Here is a 27,557-nt window from a genome sequence, read left to right on the forward strand (position 1 = left end):
TGTTAAGTCCAGCTGTCCCTGCTGGGGACTCTGGGGACAGCTTCCCTGAGGAAAGCACACTGAAGCTCTGGGAAGTGCATCCATTTGTCAGATGTGCACAGAAGCAGGTTGAGATGGACCCCCAGACCATTACTCTACCCAGGATTTGCTTGTGCCTCGGTTCCCACCACTGCCTGTCACCTGCATCACCTTGCTTCTCCAGAGTTGCCAGCAACTCTGTCCCTTGCCAAAATGATTATTCTTAGAATAAGCAAAGCCTTCATTGCATTTTGGATCATCAACCAGTGTTGGCTCTGCTAGACTTTTCTTTAATATCAGAAACTGCATGTCCTAAGCGAATGCCACAGTAATTTAATTGGTTGGCATGCATGGGCTCCCTTGTGGGGCAGTGCCATGAAACTGAGCCATTTCTCATATGTTGGCAACCTGAATGTCATCCATCTTGATCAGACTAAAGCTGGAGCAGCCTGGCTGAAGTTTTCCCTCAGGAGTCCACAGACTATTCTAGTGAACTGAAGGGAGGGAGGCCTTACCCTGATGGTGGTGAGCCTATCTGTCCTTGATGTTGTCACCTCGCATTTTACTTGTTAGCATCTGTGGCCCTGACATTGCGTTGGCATGCTCGGATTGCTTTTTATTGGCCTGGGAAACTATTTTTCTTTCCACTTAGTTTCTCTTGGCAGTTTGGTTATACCAAAGTAGACTTTTATGATATAAATGTGATCATAGCTTATGTAAATCCACAGAGCTTGAGAGATTGAATCCACACTGGTCCAGTTGTTTGGAATTATTTTCCAGTTTACTTGTTCACAAAGAGACTAAGACGGTCTATAGCTGTGCTGTCCAATATGGTAGTCACAGGGTCCCTGAGGATATTAAAATTAAAATTAATTAAACTTGAATGTTTAGTTTCTCAGCCACACTAGCCTTATTCCTTGTGCCCCATAGCCATGTAGCTTAGTGGCTACCATATTGATAACAGAGAGTAATGTCTGTCAGACAGCACTGATCGGATAACATGTAGAGATCTGTGTTATCAACACACTTAGTGCAGAGTCAAGTGTAGTTCAAAAAGAGGTGCAGAACATTTCAGGGTAATTAAATCTTTCTATATTGAAAACTATGGGTCAAAGAGCAAATGAAATCTGGCTTGGAAATGAGTGCATATCCCGAACCAACCAGCCTGCTTTACTGACCATGTCTCTCCTACCTCCCAGCAGTATCAGACCGTCTTACGTTCCCTTTATTATATGCTATTGAGAAGGAAGGAGGAAAGACATGGAGAAGTTGATTTGTGTACATAGTGAACATCCATGAACTCTGGTTAATTTTTTTCCCTCTCTCTTCAGGTCCTTGAGGCCACACGGGTTAATCGAAGAAAGAGCGCACTGGCCTTGCGCTGGGAGGCAGGGATCTATGCCAACCAGGAGGAAGAGGACGATGAGTAACAAACTTCCTTCCACCCAGGAAGCTTCTTTGGTGCTTGGGTTACCAAGAAACCAAGCAATCAACACATCGAAGCATTTTAATGGAATATTTATTAAAGTGCAAACAAACTCCACAATCCTTATGTAGACCAGAAGCTGCAATGACCAACGATGAAAAATAAAGTCAAAAGAAGCCTACCCATCAAACTCTATAAACACCCAGGAGTCAAAAGACAAAGGATTTTTTGAGACTCAAAAGAATCACCTGGATTTGGACCAATCCACAATTGATCCAAAAGGACAAAGCAGTAACAAGCAAATCAACATGGTTGCTCCAGGCGGAATTGAGACCAGCCTCGCTGGGTGATGACAAACATTGGTGACAGGGCCATTTAGAGCTGCAGAGCCCACGCCGGTGCAATCTACAGGGTGTTGGAGACTCCCGGCACCGGTTCCCTACCGTCGCTCACAGCATCAGAGGTGTGGGAATAACTCCGTTTACTCCAGCAGCCGTAAAATGAAATGCAAGTTTCTCTATATCTGCCAGGAGAGGCAATTAGGATTCCATTTCTCTTACATCTAATTGTTTTTAATTGGGAGCAATTAATGATCGCAATATATAAAATCCACCTTCTTAAGACAATGGTTCTTCATGTTGCAAACACAATCTATTCTACATGAGGGGGTTGAGAAAGAGGGAGAAAGCCAAACCAAATGGATTATTTTAGCTTTAGGATCTCGTCTGCTTGTAGTATTGACTAATTTGCCGTTTATGAGAACACATTTTCACAATTATGTTTCTTCATATGAAAACTATATTTAGTGGGCAACAACTATTTTTATGATGGGATGGGGGGAGTATATCCATGTATAAAATCTGTACACATCCAACAGCTTGGCTCAAGATGGTGGGGGTATTTTTAGAGTGGCAATAATTGAAAAAAGGGCAAACTCTGCCTTCGAGAGGCAGATGACAGGAAATAAAAAGGTGTTTATAACTATATTTTATATTATAAAGTGGACCTTAGTAGGAAGAATGACAGATTATTTTGGATCAATCAGAAAGGAATCATTAAAGAAAGGACATGAAGGTAGACAGAGAAACAGGGAGGGAGAACGTGGGAAATTAAGGAAGTAACAGATATTATTTTTGCTGAGCAACCAGCGTTTTTCAGAATGATAAAGAGAAAAATATAGAATAGAAATCTAAGTGCAGGCTTGGAATCAGCTACAAATCCTAAAGATGGTGTGTGTGTGTGTGCGTGCGTGTGTGTGCGTGTTTGTGTGCATGCGTGTGCGTGTGCGCGTGCGTGCCCGTGCGTGCTCATGCACGTCCCTTTGTGTGTTTGGGTAAAGTGTGTGTGCAAGGATTAAAATTCCAGAATGCTCATGGGACAAGGGTGTACAGTTATTTCCTCCAAAGCTGTTTGCCAGCGTCAGGAGTGAGTGAGAATTTCTTTTTTATGAAAAGGGATATAGAGGCACCGACCTGATGCAGTATTTGTAATATTAAATTGACCTAACATGGTATTTGCATGAGTCACAATTGCAAAGTTTTGAGCAGTTTTGTAATTTGACATTTAGAGAAGTACCGTATTTATTCTCATGCTTTGTATTCATAGCTTAGTATACTGTAAAGGATGCCAGCTCTATCTCACTGTCATTTAAAGCAATATGAAATGGGTATTCAATAATTGGGTGCCCTGAATTTCTGGATGAGAAAAGTTTTTAATTCTGGCCATGAGAAAAAAAACTGACCAGCCTTTCTTTTTTCTATTTGTTTTAAAACTATGGTTTTTAAAAGAGCAATAATGAAGCCAGACCTCACTAAAATTCCTTTTTGTTTTTATACTGTTATGTCATAAGCTCTAATATGTTATTCTGACAAATAACAACTCCACAACAGTGTGTACGTAGATGTTAGGCACATTACCTTTGCTTCTTTTAATAGTGTAGTGTTGACTTTAGGGGGAAAGTTTATTCACAGGCAAGCGCTAGGCATAAAGTAGAAAGGCAACCATCTGATAACTTACAAGGATCCTTTAAAACTGCCAAAGGAACCTGCAATTTGAAGCCAAATCCTAGAGATCGGTGGCTGGCACCATCTTTATGTGGTTTATTCTCCTGAATACCGTGAAGGAATATTCAACAAAATGTGCTAGCCACTGGGGACACAAAACAAGTAAGATCCCTGCTGCAAGGAATTCATTTTCAAGTGGGGGAGGCTGGCATGGAGACAGACATTCCCAGGAAAATGAGGTCTGTGTTAGACTAGAAGTCCTGACGGGTGAAATGGGAGGCCCCAGGAAGGCTGCCTTGCCTGAGGGTTTTCAGCGTTCCCATGGCAGGCATGTGACTAAAAGATGGGACAAGAGCTTCCTGTGGCTCAGGGGCACAGTGGCAGCTAGGATGGCTGGAGAGCAGATGGTTTTATGAGATGCACAAAAAAAGAAACATGCTTCGTGTTTTCTGGACTAACTCTGGATCTGGTAGAGAACACAGACTTGATATAGACAAACACTGTCTTTCCCAAGAGGAAACAGCCCTCAGGACCCACCTGACATTGTTGTGTTTTGAAGGAAGCCGGGTCCCCACCCATCTTAAACCTACATTTGAGAAGAGAATTTGCAGCTGAATGGGAAGCTTAGGAGGCCACCCAATTCGTGGAATCTTTTGGAGGCAGACAAATTGGCCTTTGACTACAGTTGACTGAACCAGAAGCATTGCCTAGAGTTCTAGCAGGGATCCTTTGGTCCTCGCTCCACGTGTAGATAAGGCAACAAATGCAGAGTTTCCGTGAGCCTCCCACAGTCAACAGCGCTGCTTAACTGTGGCCCCTACATCTGCAACATTCGCTTGTTCCCTCTGCTGCCTTCTGAGGACTGCTGTCGATTTCCTTGGTCCACTCACTTAGAATCCTATTAAAATGTAAATTGCAGTTCCCTTGGAAGAGCCAGGTTTTCTCTGTGCTCTTGAGTTTTTTACCCGTTCAGAAAACATCGGGCTTTGTACACAGCACCGTGCCAGGCCCTGGGATCCCAAAGGAACCCCTTTAACCTTCTGAACATGCAACAGACCCCTGGAGGAGAGTCATTACTGCCTAATCCATCAAGAGGAAGAGGCCTGTCAAAGAAATTGGCCTCTGATGCTCGTCCCTGCCCCCAAATAGCACGCAAGCTTGTTAATCTCAACTATAACAAATGTTTAGATTCTGTAGATGTTAAAAGCTTTCCTGAAAGCGTTCCCTTCCACAGTGTTTATAGATGTTCACTTTCCTCGGGAGCTGATTAACTACTGACATGCCTTGGCTCTCTCATCCAGAAATTATGGAAACAGGGTCTGTCAGTGGTAGGAGGCTGGGCTGTAGTCTACTCGGGTGACACAATGCAATTTCCTTGCCTCTTTACACCTCTGCATGCTGCCCACCTTAGACAATGACGTATAAGCAGTATATAGATCAGTGTCCACGTACATACACAACACAACACAACACACACATATAAGGTGTAACAAGAAACACTAAGACAGTGTTGACTCTTGTCTCTGAAGACAAACATTTTTCCAACTCAAGAATGGATGTAATTAAACTATGTATTGAAAAAAAAAATAGCCTAAGTGTTTAGAGATGGTGAATATATCCAGTTTTAGTGACAGAACCAATTTCCTGAATTTTAAGCATTCAGTGAGTGAACTGCCAGCTTTGATTTTGTGTTGCCCTTTACCCAAATGACTTTTTTTTTTTTGGAGGAGGGGTGGGGGGGAAACAGCAGCAATACTGTGTTTGAAAATTATACTCTGTATCTGGCTCTCCTGTGTATGTTAACCACTTAAATGTTATTATCCTGCTTCAGTTTTATAGTGATTGTGAGGCATTCGATGCAAGTATACAATTATTTTCTCATTAAAACCCGGTGTGTGCTGTGTTTTTTTATAAACCACGGCTACTTGTTTGACTGGGGGTGGAGGGAGGTCGGAAGACGGACCCGCCAAACGGTGACACGCAGGCGCCCTTGGCCTTGACTTCTGTGTGTCGGCATCTGCCTCTTGCATACTTGAACCACAAAGGCTATACCAGCTGGTGGGGCAGTGGTCCCCAGCCTGTGACAGGCTGTCCCAATGCCTCTTTTTGCCATGCTATCTCCAACTGCCCTGGCTAGAGCCTAGAAACCTCTGACGGGACCCCGGAAATGATTCGGGTGCCTCTGGATGAGGTAGGTGTACTCCAAGGTCAGAGATGGCTGGGCAAACAGTAGGACAAATGGTTAAAACTCAAGCTTTGCATGTGGCTCCTGGGTTCTAATTCTTACTATCACATTCTCAGCACCTGTATTCAGCTCCCCTCTGAAGAATGGAGAATTTCAGACTTTAAAGAGCATATGAAGACCACAGATTAATGAGGAAGCTTCTTCCCCAAATTTCCTCGTGCCCTCCCGTCTACTCCCTCACGGCCACTTCAGGGTCCAGCTGCCCCATTCACCCTCTGGCCCCTCACACTTACCTGTAGCGCAGACCTTCTGTCTCCGGCTCTTCCCCACCACCGCCACTCTCCTTGGGGTCTCTTCCTCCATCTCTCCCATCTATGGGACTCCTTCCAACATTCTGGGGCAGCGCTTTGTGATCAGCTAGGGATTCCGCGTCCTGGTCATTTTTGCACCCATCACTACTATCATCTGGGGGTGCTGGGCCGCGCCAGGGAAGTCACGTGCACAGAACTGGGTACTCGGAATGGGTTGCAGAGTCTGGTATGTCAGGGTGGAAGGGATCTTCAGGGATTCTCACGGAGGAAGCTCTTAGGGCAACACTAATGCGAGGCATTACTACTAATGGGTAAAGGGCGGATATGCAGGCTTTTTGCTGTGACCTAGACCTATGGTCACTACTCCGGGTTCATCCCTCCCTGTATATATTGGTGTCAGACAACCGTTGTGGGACACCTGAGGCCATGAAGTCACTTTGGAGCATTGCTCATTTTAATTATGGGGTTCCTATGCCATAAGAGTGTGGTGACTATGTATCTCCCTGCACAGAACCCACACAAAATTCAGAATGGGGCTGCCGGGAGCACAGAAAACAAGTGGGAATCAAAAGGGAGACTTTCAAAGGCTTTAAAGATGATACCAAGGCAAAGAACGGGGCCTCAGGAAATAGTTGCAGATGGCATACCTGCAATTTCTTTTTTTTTTTTTTAAGTTTTCTATTTTTTTATTTTAGAGAAAGAACATGAGCAGGGGAGAGGAGCTCCTAAGGGACTCCATGCTCAGGGCAGAGCCTGACTCAGGGCTCGATCCCACGACCCTGGGATCATGACCTGAGCTGAAATCAAGAGTCGGATGTTCAACCGCCTGAGCCACCCAGGCGCGCCCCTACGCTGGCAATTTCTAAATGTCGCCCAAGCATTCAGATGTTTTCTTTCCGAGAAAGAAGAATGTTTGCATAATAAAAAAAAATTTTTTTTTTGTTTTAATTCTGCCATGACCTAGTCATATGTGATCTAGTCAGTGTCAGTTAACCTTGACGGGAGAATTATCCAGATGCTTTGTTCTCAGTTCACAGGTGGTGGGCTCCGAACAATTGGAATGGACGTGCTGGCACCTGGCAAGGTAAAGTCACAAACCTCTCCTTTGCTTCGTTTTTCTCTGCCCACCCACTGAGGCCACATTCTGTCTCTGCAGGGGTCTTCAGCTGTTTACACTGATGTGCCTCCGGGGAGCACTGGCTCTCCTGCCCCAGCAATAGTCTGTGTCACCTGGAGGGCTCATTAAACACAGATTCAGCCTTCTGATTCAGTACGTCTAGGGTATGCAGCCCAAGAATTTTCTAACTAGTTCCCTGGAGATGCTGCTGGTGGTGATGGTCCAGGAACCTCACTTTGAGAATCACTGATCTGGAGTAAGTAATGAACGAGGTCTGGGCATTCCACTTCCATTTGAAAATGGGGGAATTGATGCATGATTTATAAGCTGCAGATACAGCCACACATCGTTCTGGGTTGTTTTGAATATTTGTCGGGGGCTTTTGTGCATTTGCCCAGCATATAACTCAATGCTTTGTGGGTCTTGGTGAGGCAGAGCTTTGATTCCATTCAGACTGTCGAGAAAAGACAACCTCCCCACCCCCAGCAAAAAGGCTGAGCAAATTAAGAAGAAAATGTAAAGAGAAGATAATATCTATCATCTATCTATCTATCTATCCAGACTTTGATCCAGGGTAAGATCAAGGGATTCGTTTGATCTTTGGAAGAAGTTTTTATTGTCTGGGGTGATAGCAACATCAGGACTCCATAAGTGTTGTTTTGCTTTGTTTCGTTTTGTTTTACTAACATGGTTGCACGGTTTGAGATAAGATGCAAAATAAAAGGCCATTCTCATTTGGTCTAGAGCAGCACTTCTCAATTCGGACTCCATCTGAATCACCCGGAAAAAGCTTTAAAGTTTGGATTCATTAATGGCTGGAGCCCAGACATTAATACAAATTAAAAGCATCTCAGGAAAGACTCATATGCACCAGGCTTGTGCCTCACTGTCCAGTTCTGTGGCCCCTAACCGTGGCTGCACTGCACATAGGATCATCAGGTGTTTTTTAGAGAGACTGGCCCTTGGGCTTCACCCCAAGATCTTCTGATTCATTTCGTCTTAATTGGACATGGCTATGAACGTGGGCATGTTTTAGTAGCTGCCAAGGTTGAGAAGCTAACATGCAGTCAAGGTTGAGAATCGCTTGTCTAGAGGAGAAATGTGTTTGCCTCACAATCTGACCCTCTACAGAAAGCTCTTGGGGCAACATCAAAATGAAATGAATAAAAGGCCCCTGAGGAGCTGAACTGGCCCCTCTCACGGGTCCCAGGAGACAGAGGGCAGTGCTGGTGACTGAGGGAGGGACTCTGCAAAGGGGCTTTGTTACTCCTTCTCTGATACTCACGGCTCTGCTCCCTCCACCCCTCCAGCTGACAGCAGGCCCAGTGGTTAACACTTGGGTAAACTGAAGAATGAAAAAGCTACAAGGGAGGCATGTTCTAGCCTCTAATAGCTGCACACTGAGAAAAAAGCCCAAACGGACAAAGACCAAAAATGTCACCGGACTATTTCTGGGAGATGAAGCCAAGGTCATTCTTTCCGTTTTCTTCATAAGCGTTTGCAGATTTCTGTGGTATAAATATTCCTGCAATGGCTGACTTCAAGATGCCAACAGTTTAACAACTGGTTCCCAGGATCCCTGAAATTTCACAATTGGCGGAGAAAAAAAACTACTGTGATTAGAAAACGCAGGCTATCCTAGAGGTCTGGAGCTAGAGTTCTCACTAACAGAGCTTTCATTGGCCTGAAGTGGCTCTTCTGAACCAGTCCCACCAGGTAGCAATCAGGGACTCGGGATTCTGACCATCTTGTGTGATGATCGTGATGAGTCCCAGGTGGCAAAAACAGCCAGCCTAGGTCATGTGCACACTCCTGTTGCTGGGGTCTGTGGTGGAGGAGAGGAGAGGAAGGAATGCCGGGAAGACCATGTATGTGAACCCAAAGAGCCCGTGCTGTAGACGATGTCCCTGCTCGTATGGGTATTTCCATTGTCACTGTCAGTGTCCCTCTGACAAACCTTTGGGATCAGACAGGGACCTCAGATTTGAGGCTCACCACTTCTTCAGTGGAACCTTTGACCATTTACTTACTCTAGATTGGATTTCTGACTTCTGGAATTCCTGTGGGGAATGAATATAAATGGTTGGTACGGATGTGCTCAGAGTTTACTTCCTTGAAAGCCCTGCATTCAGTCAGCAAATGCTTACTGAGTGCCTACTGTGTGTCCACCTCTGTGCATATGAGGACAAATGAAAATGAGGCTCGTTCAGATGGTTTCGACTGGAATTGGAGGAGCTGCTAGCATTGGGAATGTGGGCACAGAGCTGCTTCAAAGTCAGGCAATGTTTCCACAGCTGCCTGTTAAATAGGGCCATCCTGTGATAACCTGCACTGTCTTAGCATGTTTTAATTATTCCTCGTGGCATAGGACCCATATTCTTCTGGGCAAGAGAGAGAAAGAGATCCAAGTGAAAAGATGTTTCGTAGAAGCCAGAAATGTCCCAGACTTCATCAATGGAGGATCGAAAGGTGCTAGGAACTTGCAAGGGGACATTTAGGAAGGAACTCCCTTAGATGAACAAGAGGGCTGCGTGATCACCACCATGGATCATCGGAAGGGTGGAGTTTCTCTCTGTGGTCAGTGTTCCCCCTTGACGGCAAGTATGAAGTATGGCCACTAGGTGGCAGTGCTCTCCAAGGTGAAAGCGGCTTTCCCAGCCAAGAGCCTCTCCGGGGGGCCCTGGCTATTTCCCACTCTTAAGACAGGGCTCCATTGAGATCTTACATGTAGCCACACCGAAAACACCAAAATGGAAACCACCACATGTGCAATCCTACATGGAGGTCAAATGCGGCCCTTTACTTACACTTACTGAAGTTTCAGTGGAAAATTGGCCGTTGCCACCAGGTGGCAGCAGACATCTATTTGCGAGCTTCCACCAGCAATGGCTCTGCTTCCCAAGGGCCAGCTCTGTACCGGGCACTGTGCTGAGCGCTCTAGGTAGATTATTTCACTCGGTTCTTAACAATACTCCTTTGAACTACATACTAGTAGTATCTTCATTTTACAAAGGAGGAAACTCCCACTCGGGGAGTTTGAATAAGTTGGTGTGCCCATGACATGACCAGGGGTGGAAGGAGGATGCAAATCCTGGCAGCTTATCTCCCCAACTTTCCTTCTCATCGACTTGATTCAATAGCAAAACTTCCATCTTGATCCTGGGCCAGTTCTGCTTTCTCTCAGCCCGGGAGAACATGCCTTCAGGACAGGACAGCTGCTGACAGCTGGAAACTGGGTGTGTACATCGAAGTGGGGTTGTGGCTGGGGCATCCATAGTCCGTTAAAAGCTGCCAATGTCACTAAGAGCCAACACAGGCTAAAATTCTGGTTCCTTCCAGCTGGGCATGTGGTCTGCCCTCTACATTATCACAAATGCTACTGAGTCATGCAAATGTCTTGGTGGCCCTAGAAATTATCTCCGGCTCTCTAGCCCAGGCACATTTTCATCGGCTCCTACTGTTCCCATGTACACACACACACATTTTACAGAATCACTCCAGCTCTAGATGTCCACTTCTGTACTGAGTAGGGTAAAGCTAGACTGCCAACAAAGAGACCCAATAATTAATTCAGTGTCTGAAGGAAGACATTTTATTTCTGTCTCACATTACAGTCCAAGGGGAGCATTCAAGCTCTGAGGGCAGATTTAAGTTAGCGTCTTTGTCCTCCATCCCCTCCGGGACCTGTTGTCAAGGGCATGGTTCGGCTTTAGGAAATGGTAAGATGCAGTGAAACCATTTACCGAAAACATGGGTGTGCCCATTCCCTGGACCCTCAGTGGCCGTGGCTTCCCTGCATTAAGACAGTAGACTGGCTTTTATTTTATTTACTTATTTTTTTAAATATGAAATTTATTGTCAAATCGGTTTCCATACAACACCCAGTGCTCATCCCAACAGGTGCCCTCCTTAGTGCCCATCACCCACTTTCCCCTCTCCCCCTCCCCCCATCAGCTCTCGGTTTATTCTCAGTTAAGAGTCTCTTATGGTTTACCTCCCTCCAACTTCCCCCCCTCCCCCTCCCCCATGGTCTTCTGTTAAGTTTAGTGGAAACATATGGTATCCGTCTTTCTCTGTATGACTTATTTCACTTAGCATAACACTCTCCAGTTCCATCCACGTTGCTACAAAAGGTCATATTTCATTCTTTCTCATTGCCAAGTAATATTCCATTGTGTATATAAAGCACAATTTCTTTATCCATTCATCAGTTGATGGACATTTAGGCTCTTTCCATAATTTGGCTATTGTTGAAAGTGCTGCTGTAAACATTGGGGTACAAGTGTCCCTATGCATCAGTACTCCTGTATCCCTCGGGTAAATTCCTAGCAGTGCTATTGCTGGGTCATAGGGTAGATACTATTTTTAATTTTTTGAGGAACCTCCCCACTGTTTTCCAGAGCTAGACTGGCTTTTAGAGATTAGGAAACTATTTCTAGAATTTCTATTGCTACCACAGAAGCTGGCAAGGGAACAATCCAAAGGAAGCCTGAGGGAATAAGCTGTTAAAAACGTGATCTAAGTCACACATCCTCTCTTGGTACATAGTCCCCATCAAGTTTATCCTTTCCCGGGGTTATAATGGCACAACCTATGGGAAGAGAAATAGTTACAAGGACAGGTGAGAGGAACACAGAGCTAGAAAGTCCTCTGCACTCATCAGGATATCCCATGTCTTTTAACACAAAGGATACCACATGCCTCCCTGTGCATCACAGATACCACTCAAACACCCACGTCCCACAAATCCCATGTATCCCGGAAGCAGTGTTGGCATGCTTAATGGGGACTCGTGCGAAAGTTTCGCCTGGGCTGGGGAGCCTCAGGGACAACCACCGATAAAAATAAGCTGACGGTGCTCGGCTGCCCCTCAGTCATGCCACCTGTGTCTCACCCAGTGCGGTGGAGCAGGACTTGATGAAACGTGTCTGGGTCATGCAGCTGCTTGCACTTGAGCTACCTTCCCTGTGTTGCAAGCCATGCAGATTGACCCCGAGAGGATGCTGGTGGCTGCTGAATACGTTTGCCGTATTTTTCGGTCCGAGTTAACGTCAGCTGGTCAGAAACGACCTCCCGCTTGCCTCCAGAGCTGCTGGAGCATGGCAGTGACACTTTGCTAACGCTATAGAATGTATTAACGAAAGATAAGTGATGTTCTATCACCACGGGTTCATGAGTTGTTTGGGGGAGGGTTGTATCAATCTGCCAGCAAAGCTTAGTGGTGATAATGATATGCATCTGGTTTGGGTGGAGCCTGTGGGGTTTTGACCATTGAAGGCTGGCCGCGTAGCTTCAATATGCCTGGAGGACCAGCTCCCTACAAGAGACTCCCACCACAGGGAGACTTTGGGTTCCTACTGCTCAGGGTCTTTGCATGTACACCACTGAGGATGTGGGACCTGTGTGACTCAGCAATGGGAGGACAAAGAAGACTGTTCCCGAGAGTGCCAGACCCCTTCTGATATGTCTCTCTCCTGAATTACACCCATTGCCTGTGACAAGGCTGAGCGTAGCACGTTTGAATCCCGTGAGCCCTGTCAGCAGCAGAGCATTTAAGGTAATTAATGTGCAATTAACACACATTATCTTTTCGATGCACCTTCATAGTCTGTTCTTAACGTCACCTAAACCATCTGCTTGCTAAGTGCACTTGGTCCTTGGCAATCAGTCTGGTGACCCGGAAAGGTAAAGAAAGCCTCGTTACAAGGGGAATAATGAGGGCTCTAGGCTGTAACTCTCTAGCCTCCATAAACACGACCAAAGAGAACTCAGGTGATTTGCTCGAACAGCATGTAAGGTGGAGGAGGGGCACAGAGCCTCTCCCACAGGGAGTCTGTCACCTGCAGGGAGGGCAGCGGGAGCACCACAGAGGAGCTTTCCCAGGAGGAAGGCAGCTGGGAACAGAGACGAGCACCAGGACGGAGCCCTGTGGACGAGACAGAGGGATGTACTCAGAGATGTGGAGAGGGAGCCACAGGGTTTGCTGGGTAAGCATACATAACTTTTAAAAAATCCTAATGTATTGAGGTGAAATTCACATAACTTAATCATGTTTAAAGTGAACAAGTCAGTACATTGGTACATTCACAATGTGAACTCTCTAGTTCCAAACCACGTTCGTCATCCCCAACAGACACCCCACAATCAAGCAGCCGTTCCTCGTTACCCCTCCCCGACCCTTGGCACCCACGAATTGCCTTTTGTCTCTATGGATTTGCCTGTTCCGGAAACTTCATATAGATGAAATCAAAATAAACGGTCTTTCGCATCTGGCTTCTTTCACTTCGCATAATGGTTTCAAGGCTCATCCAATTTTCAGCATGTGTCAGATCTTTCCTTTTTAAGGTTAAGTAGTATTTCCATTGTGTGGATACACTACATTCTTTTTTTCCTTTTTTTTTTTTTTTGAGAGAGAGAGAGAGAGAGAGAGAGAGAGAGAGAGAGAAAATCTTAGATTCCACACTCAGCATGAAGCCCAACACGGGGTTCGATCCCACAGCCCTGGGATCATGACCTGAGCTGACATCAAGAGTTGGTCCCTCAACCGACTGAGCCACCCAGGTGCCCTGGATAGACTACATCTATCTATCCATCCACACACTGATAACCCCTTGAGCTGTTTCCACCTTTTGGCTATTGTGAGTAATGCTGCCGTGAACACGTATATACACTTTCAGTTCTTTGGGGGCACATACCTACGAGTGGGATTGTGGAATCATTTGGTAATGCTGTTTAACTCCACACATAACTTTCCATTGCACCTGTCAGGAGTTGGGGATTAGCAGAGGGTTGCTGGAGACAAAGTTCAGTGAGCTCAGAGTCCCATCCACACAGAGGGGGCTGGGGTGGCTGCCTGGCCTCTAGCCGAGAGAGAAGGTATTAAGGAGCCATCAAGAAGCTTGTTATATGCTCTCTGGGGATTGGGAAGGAGGTAGCTGCCGGCTTCGTAACAACATAGCCAAGAGAGCTGGCTGTGCACATTAGGCCTCCTCTCTAGAATTTGCAGGCACAGAGCATGGTGTGGGTGTCCACCGGAGCAGAGATGGGCCTCTCGTCCAAGAGACGTGAGGTGTCCTTAGGTCCTGCACACCGGGGCTGCCCAGAGAAGGGCAGGAACAACAGCAGAATGAAGCTGGGCTTCACTCCTGCGCGCAGAAGAGCTGCAGACGAGTTACGGGCAGCCAGCTGGAGCAGGGGTACATCCTCTCGAGTCAAAGGAAGATCCCAGGGATGAGACGGTGGGTCTCAAAAACCAGGACAGAGAAAGTGTTGGCTTTAATTCTTTCCCTGCCCTTTCATGGTGGTATTAATCAAGTAAGGTCTTACCTCACCTCCCTCCCTCCCAGCCACTACCGACTCCCAGCCCTGGAGAGGACAGGAACCTCTCTATGTCGTTCAGGACGAGAACTAGAAGCTCCGGGTAGGTGAGCACTAACCAGGCTTCCCACCCTTCCACCGCAGACCTCTAACCCCGAGCTGTGGGGAAGAAGTTTTACCTTTCAATGAAATCAGAGATCTTTTACTTGTTAAAAATGACACTGATAGGATGCATTAAGTTCTGTACTGAAACTGTGTTTTGCGACTTTGTGGCCAGAGCACTTCCCGATTCTGTGAGTGGTCAGAAAAGTGACTGGCCCAGCCATGAATTCCATCCATGACCATGGATTTTGTTTTTAATAAAACAAAATAACATAATAAAATGCAGTATAGACCAGAGCTGTCAGGTAAGATTTGCTGTTGGCATTTTAATTCTTTGGGCTTCTGGTCATTGCTAACCATAATATAAGCTCGCTGGGGTAGAATTGGGATGGGGGCGCCTGGGTGGCTCAGTCAGTTAAGCGTCTGACTTCGGCTCAGGTCTGATCTCGCAGTCCGTGAGTTCGAGCTCCGTGTCAGACTCTGTGCTATCGGCAGAGCCTGCTTCAGATCCTCTGTCCCCCTGGCTCTCTGCCCTTCCCCTGCTCATGGTCCCTCACTCTCTCGCTCTCGCTCTCAAAAATAAACATTAAAAAAAAAATTGGGATGGCCAAAGTTCTTGAGATTCACTGAATAGAATGTTGCTTAAAAAGTGAATTTCTGGGGCGCCTGGGTGGCTCCGTCAGTTAAGCGTCCGACTTCGGCTCAGGTCATGATCTCGTGGTTCACGAGTTCGAGCCCCACATCAGGCTCTGTGCTGACAGCTCAGAGCCTGGGGCCCGCTTCAGATTCTGTGTCTCCCTCTCTCTCTTCCCCTCCCCTGCTCATGCTCTGTTTCTCTCTCTCTCTCTCAAAAATAAATAAACCTAAAGAAAAAAAAATCTTTTAAGTGAATTTCTTACTTAGCCTTCCCCTTCCTCCGACTCGACTTCTTAGTGTATTACCACTTGTGGTTTATGATTTGGGTTTAGGATTATCTGCCATGTGTGTTATGCCTGTTCTATGTGCAGAAGCTTTGCTTACGTCCTGAAGAACAGAGCAGGTGACACTCCTGTGCATCCACCTCTCTTGTCGCAGCCCAGAGTCTGGTACGCGGAAACAGCTCAGTACCCGGAAGAGATTTGTTCTCTCTCTGCAACTAGACTGTTCACTTGCCAGTCACAACCCGGGAGCCTGAGCTCAGCAAGTAAGCACACTGGGCTGCTTCTCTCCACGCCACGGGCGAGCAAGGGGCTTATTGGGACAAAGGGCCGGGGGCTCTGTGCCCTTCCTACAGGGCTTGCAGGGGTGACTTTTCTTCCCTGTCACCTCCTTTCTCTCTTCAGCAGAGGCTACCAGGACTGCCCTTCTTTAGACCAGAGTAGGAAACCGGGGCCGAAAGTCAGTAAGCGAACTTGTCACAGTGGTCTCTCCCAAGCCAGGAAGCATTGCTCCTTGTTTCTGTGCAAGTGCTCGGAACACTAAAGGGATCTTTTTTTGCTTAAAGAAATCTATAAGAGGAAATCCACCAAATGTGACCCATGTGTACCGATCACACGCGAAGGCGGGGAACAGCCTGTATCGTGACACGTGAGCCTGCCTCAGAGTCACCGGAAGGACGTTCTAAACCACCCTCCTGGGCCTCTCCCCCAGAGTTTCTGAGTCAGCAGGTCTGGACGGAGCAGATAATTCTCATTTCTGACCTGTGCCCAGCGAAGCAATTGCTGCCGGTCTGCAGAACCACGGAGCTAGGTGATCGGCCGGGGTACCACTGGTGACCCCAATCGCCACAAAGTCAATCACTCTGAAATTTCTAAAGTGTCTCTATAACACTCTGAAAATAACTCTTTGCCCACTCTCCTCGTCCCCTGGATAAATACCACAGAGACTGTGTTCGGGAGCTTCTTACCCAGACTGCTCTGGGCCCTTGCCCTGAAGTGTTGCTCACTGAAATCATCAAGTTCACCGTCGTCTGCGTATGGCTTCCAGTTCATCTCAACAAGAATCCTGCAATTACAGAACCCTCCAGCAAGAAGTGACCCATGTGCCTGGGCTTCCACGGGGGGTGAAGGGCACACAGGTGGGCCCTAGAGGAAGTCCAAGGCTTTGTCTCCACCTAACTCTACCCCAGAAGGAATACAGTTGGCCTGCATGTTGGCAGGAGGATCAATGACCCTTCTGGTCGACTCTCTTTTTTAGAGAGCCCCAGACCCGGGGGTGAGATTTTCCCATCCCCAAAGCTGGTGTGATACAATGTGCATGGGCTGTCTCCCCCGCAGGGTGGGTCCCCATCCCTGCTCCCCCTCTTTAGAAAGTCAAGCAGAAGAAGCATAGGGCCCAAGGGAGAGGGGACATGAAGAAGAGAGGGAAGCCTCTGTCCCTTGAGTAATTTTGTTTGAGCCTCCAGCTTGCAATCCACGTGGTCCTAAGGTAGTGGGTCTGGATGCTGAAAACGTTAGAATATCTGAGGGGAGCTACCAAAAATTGCCCCTGCTCAAACCCAGGTGGCCTAGACAGGCATCTGTAAACAACAAAAAAAAGAGGGCGGTGAGAATTTAACAAAGAGAAGTGAAAGCAAATGCCACCAAAGGACATGTCCAGAGAGCAATACTAGCTTTATTCACGATGGCAAAAAATGAAAATAGGACATTGGGAAACTGTGGCCGGTTACTGGGAAGAGGCTGAAGGGAACTTTCTAGAATGTTGGCAATTTTTATCTTGAACTATGCTGTGTGTGTGTGGGTGTATCTATGAAAATAAGTATGTATATATATATATATATATACACACACACACATAAATAAGTCTTTAAGATATACTCTGAAGAGGGGTGCCTGAGTGGCGCAGTTGGTTAAGCATCCAACTTTTAATCTCAGCTCAGGTCTTGATCTCAGGGTCATGAGTTCAGGCCCTGCGCTGGGTTCCGTACTGCACATGAAGCCTACTTAAACAAAAATACACACTCACACACACACACACACACACACACACACACACACACACTTGCCACACCTGACCTGTTTTATGCCTTGATCAAAAAGAAAAATATAGAATATCAATGCTCTGGCCCTAGTCCAGAGATTGTAATTTAGTTAGATATTGTCCAAGTTCCATGATGATTCTCTTGTGCAGTCAGGGTTGGGAAGCACTGTCTTAGGCCAATGCCTTTGGACAGGGCCGATCCAGCTGTGCGCCTAAGGCTCAAGGGGCAACGGGGGGCCCACAGCTCATGTTTGGGCCACATCACCAGGGTCTGGCCACAGTGAGCGCTTGTTCTGAGTCTCCTTTGCACACACACACACACCCTTTGGAGACTGGCGGTGGTCCGTGGCTGGTCGGGGGTCTTCCCATTGATTTTGTCAGCACGTGGTAGAACTCAGCAGAGAGGAGCTTGGGTTTTGGGAGACGATCGCCCCTAGTCCTCAGGTTGTGAATGTAGCCACATGTGCCGTGGGCAGAACCTTAAAAGGAAAGCGAGTGTCTGGTGTTGGGGGAGAATCTGGCAAGTGGAATCTGAGACTGGCAGGGGGTGGAGACCCATGGCTGGGGCAGGAGTCTGGACAAGCTGTCTCCAGTCCCTCCCACCAGGAGAGCTCTGCGTTTCTTGTGAGCAGAGCTGCTCCTGCAGCGGGACGGTATTCGCTGACCTAGATCTCCTACTGATCCTGAGGGCCAGATCAGGCTTTCCTTAATAACACGTGGGGAGTGTGGGTTGGCAGAGGACGAGGTGTTTACCACCACCGTTCCCCTCCTTCTTCCATTTCTTGGCCAAGGCTGAGAGGTTGGTATGCTGCCAAGCCTTGGTTGTGATCCTGAGCTTGGGGAATTCGGGGGTGGATAAAAACAGCCAGGCTGGGGAAGGGTTAGGTATATCCGGATGAGAAGTCCTGGTTTAGAGCTAATATGGTTCATATTAATACAGTGCTTCTTTATTAGGAATGGTGTTGATCATAGAAGTTTTTCAAAATATGCACAGCCTGGGGCGCCTGGGTGGCGCAGTCGGTTAAGCGTCCGATTTCAGCCAGGTCACGATCTCGCGGTCCGGGAGTTCGAGCCCCGCGTCGGGCTCTGGGCTGATGGCTCAGAGCCTGGAGCCTGTTTCCGATTCTGTGTCTCCCTCTCTCTCTGCCCCTCCCCTGTTCATGCTCTGTCTCTCTCTGTCGCAAAAATAAATGAAAACGTTGAAAAAAAAATTAAAAAAAAAAAAAAAAGAACAGGGATGGAAAGTTAGGGAATCCCGGCTGAGGTGGCATGCAGGGAGGCTGCCCCTAGCGGGGATGTGGGGATGTGCCCCTAGTGGGGATGGCGGAATTGCCAGCTAATGCCAAGGCCTCTTCCTGTCCCTGCTCTTGCCCACAGGGGCTATTGTGGCCTCATGTTGTAACTGGGACTCGTGTGGCTCAGAGAGTTCGGGAACCCAGCCAAGGTCATGTCTCCTAATGGCAGTGCTGAGACTGGAGCCCGAGGACTGAAGGCCATCACCAGCAGCCACGTGGTGGCAGGCTGGGCTGGACTGGGGAGGGGAGGGGTCCTCACTGCGGTGGGAAGGCTGGGAGGCCTGATGCAGGGCCGTCTGTTGTGAGCTGGGTGGTCCCTAGTTCATGAGAGCCTTCCTCTGCTAGCACTGTGGAGAGTAGGGGAAGAGGTTAGCTCCAGTCCTGCCCAGCACGGGAGAGAGAAAATCGGTTGTGGCTGGTATGACGGCCCAGACTAGCCGAGCAGGTGTGCCAGCCCATGGGCTGGTGGAAGTGTGAGTGTGACCGAGCAACAGAGGGATGGTTCTGGTCTAATGCTCTTGGCAGAAGCGGCCTTGTGGGAAGAGGAAGGATCCCAAACCGGCCCTGCCTTTTCCCTCTCTTCCTTCAAGCTCTTCCAGGGGAACACTAGATCCTCAGCACGAGAACAACTCGGGCCCAGGGAAGGCCAGGCCTGGGGGACAAGGGTGCTCTGTCCGATTAGCCTTGGCGGTGGGCAGTCGGCTCAGACTTGAACTTGTGGACACTGACCTGGCCTGTTCTTGGCTGAAAAGGTTTCCCACTCAGGCATCGCCTCTTGGACTCTGGCCTTCCGAACCCATGCTCAAGGAAAAGCAACTCCAGACTGAGGAATGTGGATCTAGAAAATGGGGATTTGTGGAAGGTTTGCAGTCAGGAGGGTGACCTGTGCCACGTCCAGCCTCTGAAGGTCTGTGACTCCCCACCACCCTGGCTCTCCTTCTGTCCCCAGTCAGGATCCTGCTCTGTGGTGTCCTTCAACTGCCCCCTCCTCCCTCTGCCCCACCTCTTCTAAGGAAGGATTGGAAAAATCCTTAGAGATTTTTCAACCAAGTAAACTGTGCATTTTCAGGACTTAATTCTGGACCCTGTCTTCTCTCGACACTCTGCATAGGTGAGCTCACCTTTGCTCATTTTTTCAGTGCCTCCACATACTAGTGTCCCTTAAATTCATGTCCAGTCCAGAACTTTGGTCTCAATTATCCACCGGCCTATCTGATATCTTCATTTGTGTGCCTCACGAACATCCCCAACTCAGCACCCCTTGTTGTAATCTTCCTTCAGTTAATCCTAATGACTTTATCTCCAAAATATACGTCAGATGTATCCACTTCTTCCCCGTCTCCTCAGCTCCCACTCTTGCTTGAGCTGATAGCATCTCTCCCACGGAACTCGTCCTGGCCGTTTCCGGCCATTGCCTTTTAATGTGACCCTCAACTCATTCTCCGTGGAACAACCCAAGTAATCTGGTTAAACTGCAGATTAAATCGTTTTAGTCTCATACGTACATCTCTTAATGACAACTTATTGCATGCAGAATGAAATCTAATGATGTGCTATAATTGGCCCCTATCTACCTGTGTCAGCCATTAGCGCTGTTCATCCATGCTTTCCATTTCTTCTCTTCTTCCAGGCACCTGGGATGACTGCATACCCTTGAAGTGAAGATAGGACTATGACACTCGCTTTGGACAGCGAAACGTAAGCAAAAGTGGCTTGCAAGCCAGCACATGACTGTGTACCTGGCTTTCTTCTCCTGCTATGGTGATGAGGGAACCCAGTATTGATATTGTAGGTGCCATGATGCTGAAGCAGCCTGAACTCTCGGCCATATATGCCCGAGAGCTGCCCTGGGAAGTTTGCCCAAATCCACATGGACTTTTCATGAGTGAAAAAAAAAAATTCTGCTGTAAGATTTGAAGGTTTGTTTCCGCAGCAAAACATGGCCTGTCTGACTGATACATTGTAGAAAGAGGGGTTACTTATGGGAATCCTCATTCATTCATTCATTTATAGAAAGCCACAAGCAGGGGAGAGGCGGAGGGAAAGGGAGGGGGGGAGAGAGAGACGCTTAAGCAAGTTCCACTCCCAGCATGGAGCCCCACACAGGGCTCAATCTCATAAGCAGTGAGATCATGACCCGAGCCCAAATCAAGAATTGGACGCTTAATTGAATGAGCCACCCTGGGAATCCTCTTTACAACAAAAGTGGAGGACAACGTTTTTTTCAGAAAATTCCCTTATTTTCCATTAGACTAAAAAAAAAAAAAAAATTAACCGTGGCTCTTAAGAATTATTCACAAAAAAATGCAACAAACCCCCAAACTGCAGTGAATTTCTGGGTGATCCAATGAGCAGGCACATATGTATCTTTGACAGATAATGACACAGCTAGTTAACAACTCTGGATGAAGATGGACAAGACAGGATCGCCATTGGGGAAAAAGAGGAAAATACAAATGAAACTTTACAGAGCCATTATCTGATATGAGGGAAAGGCACCTTTGGTGTGTTTAAATATCATTCCTAAAGTTAAACATTAACCAAGAAAGACTGACTTTCTTCTCATTACTCAAGTAACACCTGATTCACTTTTTCTTGAGTTTAAAATATCCCAGGGAGGATCTGAGTTCTTCAAATTCGGCTGAAGAGGAAGGAGTTTGTGGGGACTACATATTTTCCAATAGGAGCATTTCTTTGTCTCCTGCTCAGGCTCCAACTACTATATATCTTCAATCACTGGCAGTGTTTAATAAGAACTTAATTAGGAGACAGAGAGTGGGGGGGGGGGAGGATGAGAAGACAGACAAATGGGAAGAAAGGAAGGAAGGGAGGAAGGATAGAAGGAAGGAAGAGAGGAAAAGAAAGGTAAGGAAAGGGAGGGAGGGAGGGAGGAAAGAAAGAGGGAGAGAGGCAAGGAAATAAACCAATGGTTGGTCTGGAATGTGCAGTCTCAGTGAGAGGTGAGAGATGGCCTAAACACCCTTAACACACAAAATAGCAGGTTTGTTGGTTTGTTGGTTTGTTTAACCCACAGTGACCATACTTTGGGAGTCGTAGCTGAAATGGTATGGTCACTCCCAATGAATGCAGTGACTTCTAAGTGAGCTGGCCTCCAGGCACAGTAACCAGAAAAAGGCAATTCTCAGAGCTCATCTTCTCCAGATCATGTGAGAAATCATCAGAAGATACTGAAAACAAGACTGCCCACGCCCGTTGACTCCAGGGCACTGCTAAGGCATTCCATTGGCTAGGGCGCCTGTGTAATGTTTGCAAATTCCCTTTTCTAGGGACAGAGGAGGTGTCTTACTGGGCCTCCCCAAAGAATGGGCATCTAGGGCTCCATAGCAAGGTCTTTGTATATAAGCAGAATAAGGCCACATCGCATCGATTAGACAACTCTCTTTCATCCTGGACTGTGTGCAATCTGGTCTAGGCAATCTCTTCTTTTTTGAAGGGCAAGACTGTGTGTCCACCATGAAGTTCAGAATCCCTGCAACTGAGTTAGTCTAGCTCTTGTGCATAGCTAGAGGCCCTAGCTGTGACTCTGCCTCCCGTGTTCTTTGCTGAGGTCATCGATAGTTTCAAAGTTGAGACATTTGGCTGAGTAGAAAGCCTCAGGCTGGGCCATATAAGCCCAGGTTCCTGGCAGCTTGAGAGATCCTGGGAGTTTTCCTCTGGGGAAATGGATAGTGAGCTGGTTTTTCAGACCTGTGTAGGTTCTTTATGGAAGGAGGGCACTGAATGCCGATATTTAAGCCAGATCCCGCTGCGTTTGTTTGGACATTGTCCTCCTGACATTCATGCCGGGCTGTTTCTAGAATGCTGGTCCCTTGCTGAGTCATCTGATTGTTTTCAAACGAGCCCGGGTCTCCTTCCTGAGGGAGGCTTTGCTCGGACCCCATGAGCTTGCCCTTGTGTTTCACTTGAAGACCGGTTTCCTGATGGAAGGTCTGGACCCAGCGGTGCATCTCTAGGTGCTTGTGCCATGGAGATTCGGGGACCTGAAGACAGCCTCTGTCAGCCTCCTCCAGCATCACCTCTGCTTCAGGATCTGCCTCTTCCAGGGACAGGGAACACCTTCTCTCCTTGTTAATCCAAACAGCACTGACCATGGACTCTGCAGGAGCAGACGCGTACCCTCCTGACAAAGCAAGGCACAAGCAGGGTCACCACCAGAACGTACATGGGCAGCTCTCCTTTGAGGGGTCTCAGAGCTTTCAAGCTGAAGGAATATGAGCCCAAAACGTCAAGGAAGCCAGGCGGCCGGTACATTGCATGTGGATACACACACACACGTGGGTCCCACATGACCCCACTTACGTATGTTCACACATGTGCATTCCTTCCCATGCCCACACATTCACACCCACACAAGCTCTCTAACACACACTCAGGCACAATTATTCATTCATTCCACAAATATTTATCGCGCACTCGTTATATGCCAGGGACTATTTATCCTAGGTTCTGAGAATACGGCAGTAAACATTGAGACAAAATCCGCATCTTCATGGATGGGTTCTAGTGGGGTAGAATATGTTATATATTCTATACAGATATCATATTATATAATTTAACAATTTATACAGAAAATATTCTATAGTCATTCTAGCAAGCGACTATATTATAATAAAATCGCAGGTGGTAACCAATGCTATGAAGAAAAATCTCAGGCAGAACTGAGTTTAATTATAGACTCCAGGACTTAACTGTGATGAGCTGGGGAACTAGCATGTCAAGCTGACAGAAGGGTAGGTACAGGTTCACACGCACCGGCCAGGGGAAAAGGTTACTCTTACAGGGTTTTCTGTTCCGGGATTCAACTAACAGGTTTCCCACCCAAGGTAGAGGATGCTCCTTTTGGACGACTGGCCCTTCCCCTTCTCCCCTCCCACAGACACAGTTCTGAGAACACATCAGCAGCTCCCACTGCTTCCCTGAACTGGCTGCAGGGGTGAGGATCCAGACTGATGTCCCTCTTCTTTCTCGGGGATGTATTTTTACCACCTTGTGGCACGTGATAGTTCATTGTCAACCCTTGGTGGCAGAGAAGGTGGTGGGGATGACTGGAAGGCACGTTCCCGGGACAGCAGGTCTGTGACCAGCCCGGGGTTCCCTCTGAATTGTCCGTGAAGCTCTCTTGAGTATTCGGGCATGTGTCGCAGCACGAGGCCCCGTACAGGACAAACTGAGTGTTCGGGCACGTGTTCTGCAGGGGCGGGGAGCTGGTGTCGGAGGTCTCAAGGCAGCAGGAAGCCCTGAGCTCCAGTTCTGGGAATCTAAGAAAACAGGACTGGTGTGGCCATCTCTGCCAACAGTGGTGAGACTGGACATCTGTTCCCATTTGAGGACCGTGCGGTTTTTCTCAGCACGAAAACCTTCACCAATAATCAAAATGTTATGTACCTATTTGAGAACAGAGGAGGAGGGGACGTGACGGGAGAAGCCAGGAACTAGTGTCCTCTCCGCTATGTTAAGGTGAACAGGCAGGTCTTGGTGGCAGAGACGAGCCTCCTTAGCTGTCCATCACAGCCTGTGGTCCACAGAGACCGAGGAAAAGGACTAAAGTGGGAGGTACACCTGGACCCTGACCGCAAAACAGATCCCACAGAGTGGCTGACCTGGCCTGGGAATCAGGAGTCTTTCCTGACAAAGCAGTGCCTGGCCAGCCCATCTGTGGTTAAGCTACCCAGTCCTAAGTGATCACATGATGCTAGGGGAGAAGGGCACTGAGTTACAGAGCCTAGGAGAAAGAGCCAAAGCGGGGGGTTGGGGCAGGGGACGGTGAGTTCAATGGGGCAGGTCGAGTTCAAGTTATCTTTGGGACACGCCAGTTATGGGGATTCGTTGTGAGTCTGAATCACGGGTGTGTTAAGCATGGTACTTTCATTTGCTAGTAGTTGAATTTAATGAATGTTTGCTGAATGACTGAATGAATAAATACAGTGTATTTATTGAGGATGGGCTAGGGCTTTAGGATGGGCTAGGGCTTTGAGGATGGGCTAGGGCTTTAGGAACCTTTCAGTGTATGCCCTGCAGAGATGGAGGGCTATTTGAGTCTGCCATTTCGGTTCAGACAGAACCCACTGGCTGACAATAGCCCAAAGGAGAAACGGGTGCCTTCAGCTTGGTGGTGAAGCCCCCCCCACCCCCCACCCCCCACCAGGAACAGCATTAACCTTTCCACCTCCCTTGACCCAGTCACTCCTCTGTTAGAGGGAAGGGCTGGGATTGAGCCTTGTGCCGCAAACTTTCTCCAGGAATAAAATCTGAGTTCCCAGAGGGAAGAGACTTTTCCCCTTGAGGCTTCTGTATCTCCTGCTTCCTTGGCTGCTGTTTGAGACTATGATGAGCAAGCTCCATGAGCCAGGGTGCCTCCTGAGTCCCTAAGCCCTGTGCTGCCTCTGGCCCGCGCCCGGCCTCCTGGGAATGCCACGTCTGCTCTCTCCGGAGCCAGTTTCTCTGGTTTGCAGGACGTGAGACCCAGCCAGGAAGAGCTACCGTCTCCCCACTGGCCCAGCAGGGGCACCAACGGCCGCCCTCCCCCCACCCGTCCACCAGGCAGAACAGTCCTACAAGGTGAGAACATAAGAGCAGAGGCCGGGTACAGCGGGCAGCCGGCCAGATGCCTGGCTGAGGCCGCTGGGTCAGTTGGCAGGGGAACTGAGCCAAGCAGAGCCGCCCTGAACCGGCCTCCCGGCTCTGGCTCTGCCTCCACTGGCATCCCTGCTCTTCCCCACCAGGAGGGCTCCCGTAGCCCCCGCCTCCCCTGCCTGCAGCCCAGCCACCCATCAGGCCCGCTCCCTCCACGTTTGCCCCAGCACCTGCCCAGCCCTACCTTTCGGGAGCACCACCAGGTGGGCCTGGGCCCTCTGCTGCCGACGCAAGCCTTCGTACTGGGCTCTCAGGAGCTGGATGCTGAGCCGGGGCCCTTTCCCCGGGGCCTGAGTCCCCGAGCCCTCAGCCATGAAGCAAGACCCCAGCCACCACAAATGGGGCAGGGCAGGGCATGGGCAGGGCAACCCCTTCATCCAGATCCGGGAGACAAGCAAACAGTGGTGGGTGGGGCGTGGGAGGGGAGAGAAGGAGAGGCGGAGGGTGGGAGGGTAGTGAGGAGAGCAGGTGGAAAGGTAAGGGAGGAGGGGAAGATGAGAGGGAGGGAAAGGTAAGGGAAATGAGGGACAGTGGAGGGGAAGGCAGGGCCAAGTGGAAGGTGGGGAAGGAGTAAAGCTCAGGCAAGGGGAAAAGCGGGGTGAGAGGGATGTGGGGGAGGGGAAGGCGGGAGAGGGGAAGGTAAGAGGAAAAGGAAGAGTCAGGGGGGAGAGGAAGATTGGGGAGGAAGTCAAAAGGGATCCCCAAGAGGGAAGGAAGGAACAGAGGAGGAAGGTGGTAAGACAGGGGGCTAAGGGGAGGAGGGAGGAGCCAGGGAGAGAGAACAAGGCAAGCACAGCTGCTCAGAAGCCTTCTGGGCGCCCAAGGAGGCCTCGTACTCCAGGTCCTTCTCTGCTCAATCCCGATGTTTAGAGTTCAATTCCTGGAGTTCCTGCGAAGTCTCGGGTTTCCTGGCGGGGCTGGAGCTGCTGCAGGGCAAAGCCGGTGCCTCGTCAGCTCCCACCTCTTGGACTGAAACCTGGAGGCTCGTGGGCAAACCTGTCCGTTTGGTTTGCAGCTGGAAAAAAAGAATGCCCTCTGCAGACTCACAAAGCTGGTGCCTCGGGGAGGTGCGTGCTGCAGCCATGCCCTAGGGAGCCCCAGTAGGAAGGGAGCCCCAAGTCTCCACTCACCCACCGCGCACATCCCAGAAGAAAGCCCAACCCCAAAGTCCGCCTTGGGACAGAGCGCAGCGGAGCCCCAGCTCTCTGACATTCCCACCGGCCTCTTTGGTCTAAGCATTCTCCAACCTAGCAGTGAGCTGGTGTTTATCTTACCCACAGCGAGAGGTGCGCCCTCACCCCTGCTTGCCAGCCGCACCCTCTCTATATCCCCTTTGAATCCTAGACTCTCTGCCCCTGCATCAGGGGGTCTGTCCTTGCATCCTTTGGTCAAGTAAGTCGCTTTCTATCTGGTCCTAACATGAGGCTTCCGGAGAACCCAATTTCCCAGCACACCTACGGGAGGCAATAGAAAGAAGGTCACAGCTGAACTCTAGGGGTCATTCTGGAGGTGAACTGGATGGGATCCAGGGGGTGTGATATGGAGGGCAAGTCTTCATTGGGCAGGGTGTTCATTTTCTGGGGCTGCTGTGACAAAGTGCCACAAATTGGTGAGCTTAAACAGCAGAAACGTATCGTCTTATAATTCTGGAACCCAGAAGTGCCAGCAAGCCTGGATGTTTTTCTGGGGACTACGAGGGAATCAGTTTTAGGCTTCTCACCTGGCTTCGGTGGCTTTGCTGGCAGTCTGTGGTGTTCCTTGGCACGTAAAAGCATCCCTTGACCTCTGCCTTTATATTCACATAGTGATCTCCCGTTGTGCATGTCTCCGTGTCCAAATTTCCCCTTTTTATAAGGACACCAGTCATGTTGGACTAGGGTCCACTCTAATGGTCTCATCTTTTAAAATATTTATTTATTTATTTTGAGAGAGAGCGAGCGAGAGAGAAACCCAAGCAGGCTCTATGCTCACGGAGTTGGGCTCAATCTCACAAACCGTGAGATCATGACCTGAGACGAAACCGAGAGTTGGACGCTTAACCGACTGGGTCACCCAGGTGCTCCTCTCATGGCCTCCTCTTCATTCAACTAGCTATATCTGCAATGACCCCATTTCCAAATAAAGTCACGTTCTTAGGTCCTGGGGTTAGAACTTCAACTTATGAATTTGGA

The 27,557-nt window shown here is 48.6% G+C and overlaps 2 protein-coding genes and 2 long non-coding RNA genes across 18 annotated transcripts in view; 3 read left to right on the plus strand and 1 right to left on the minus strand.

The window, feature by feature from the left end:
* Positions 1-5,334, plus strand: part of PALM2AKAP2 (PALM2 and AKAP2 fusion) — a 488,279-nt gene extending 482,945 nt beyond the window's left edge. For 14 of the 15 annotated variants that reach the window (XM_045043558.1, XM_045043561.1, XM_019816297.3 and 11 more), the window contains one exon: positions 1,350-5,334. In XM_045043558.1, coding sequence (XP_044899493.1) covers positions 1,350-1,448 — 99 coding nt within the window. In that variant the 3' untranslated portion in view covers positions 1,449-5,334. The remainder of the gene's footprint in view (positions 1-1,349) is intronic. The other variant, XM_023242554.2, reaches the window with a different exon arrangement.
* A 6,033-nt stretch (positions 5,335-11,367) lies between these two features.
* Positions 11,368-13,328, plus strand: LOC123381645. The gene is made up of 2 exons (XR_006588923.1): positions 11,368-12,617; positions 12,907-13,328. It is a non-coding gene; the product is annotated as an uncharacterized LOC123381645 (long non-coding RNA).
* A 361-nt stretch (positions 13,329-13,689) lies between these two features.
* LOC111557525 overlaps positions 13,690-27,557 on the plus strand; it is a 67,061-nt gene continuing 53,193 nt past the window's right edge. The window contains exons 1-2 of the long non-coding RNA XR_006588632.1: positions 13,690-14,298; positions 20,363-20,430. This is a non-coding gene — a long non-coding RNA (uncharacterized LOC111557525). The remainder of the gene's footprint in view (positions 14,299-20,362; positions 20,431-27,557) is intronic.
* CD4H9orf152 (chromosome D4 C9orf152 homolog) lies at positions 20,640-26,494 on the minus strand. Its single transcript, XM_023242557.2, has 2 exons — positions 25,571-26,494; positions 20,640-22,873 (listed from the first exon to the last, which is right to left on the minus strand). Exons 1-2 carry the CDS (start codon positions 25,761-25,763, stop codon positions 22,347-22,349), a joined length of 720 nt encoding a protein of 239 aa, XP_023098325.2. The 5' UTR covers positions 25,764-26,494; the 3' UTR covers positions 20,640-22,346.

The sequence above is a fragment of the Felis catus genome, chromosome D4 (genome assembly GCF_018350175.1).
Source record: "Felis catus isolate Fca126 chromosome D4, F.catus_Fca126_mat1.0, whole genome shotgun sequence".
NCBI classification, from domain to species: Eukaryota; Metazoa; Chordata; class Mammalia; order Carnivora; family Felidae; genus Felis; species Felis catus.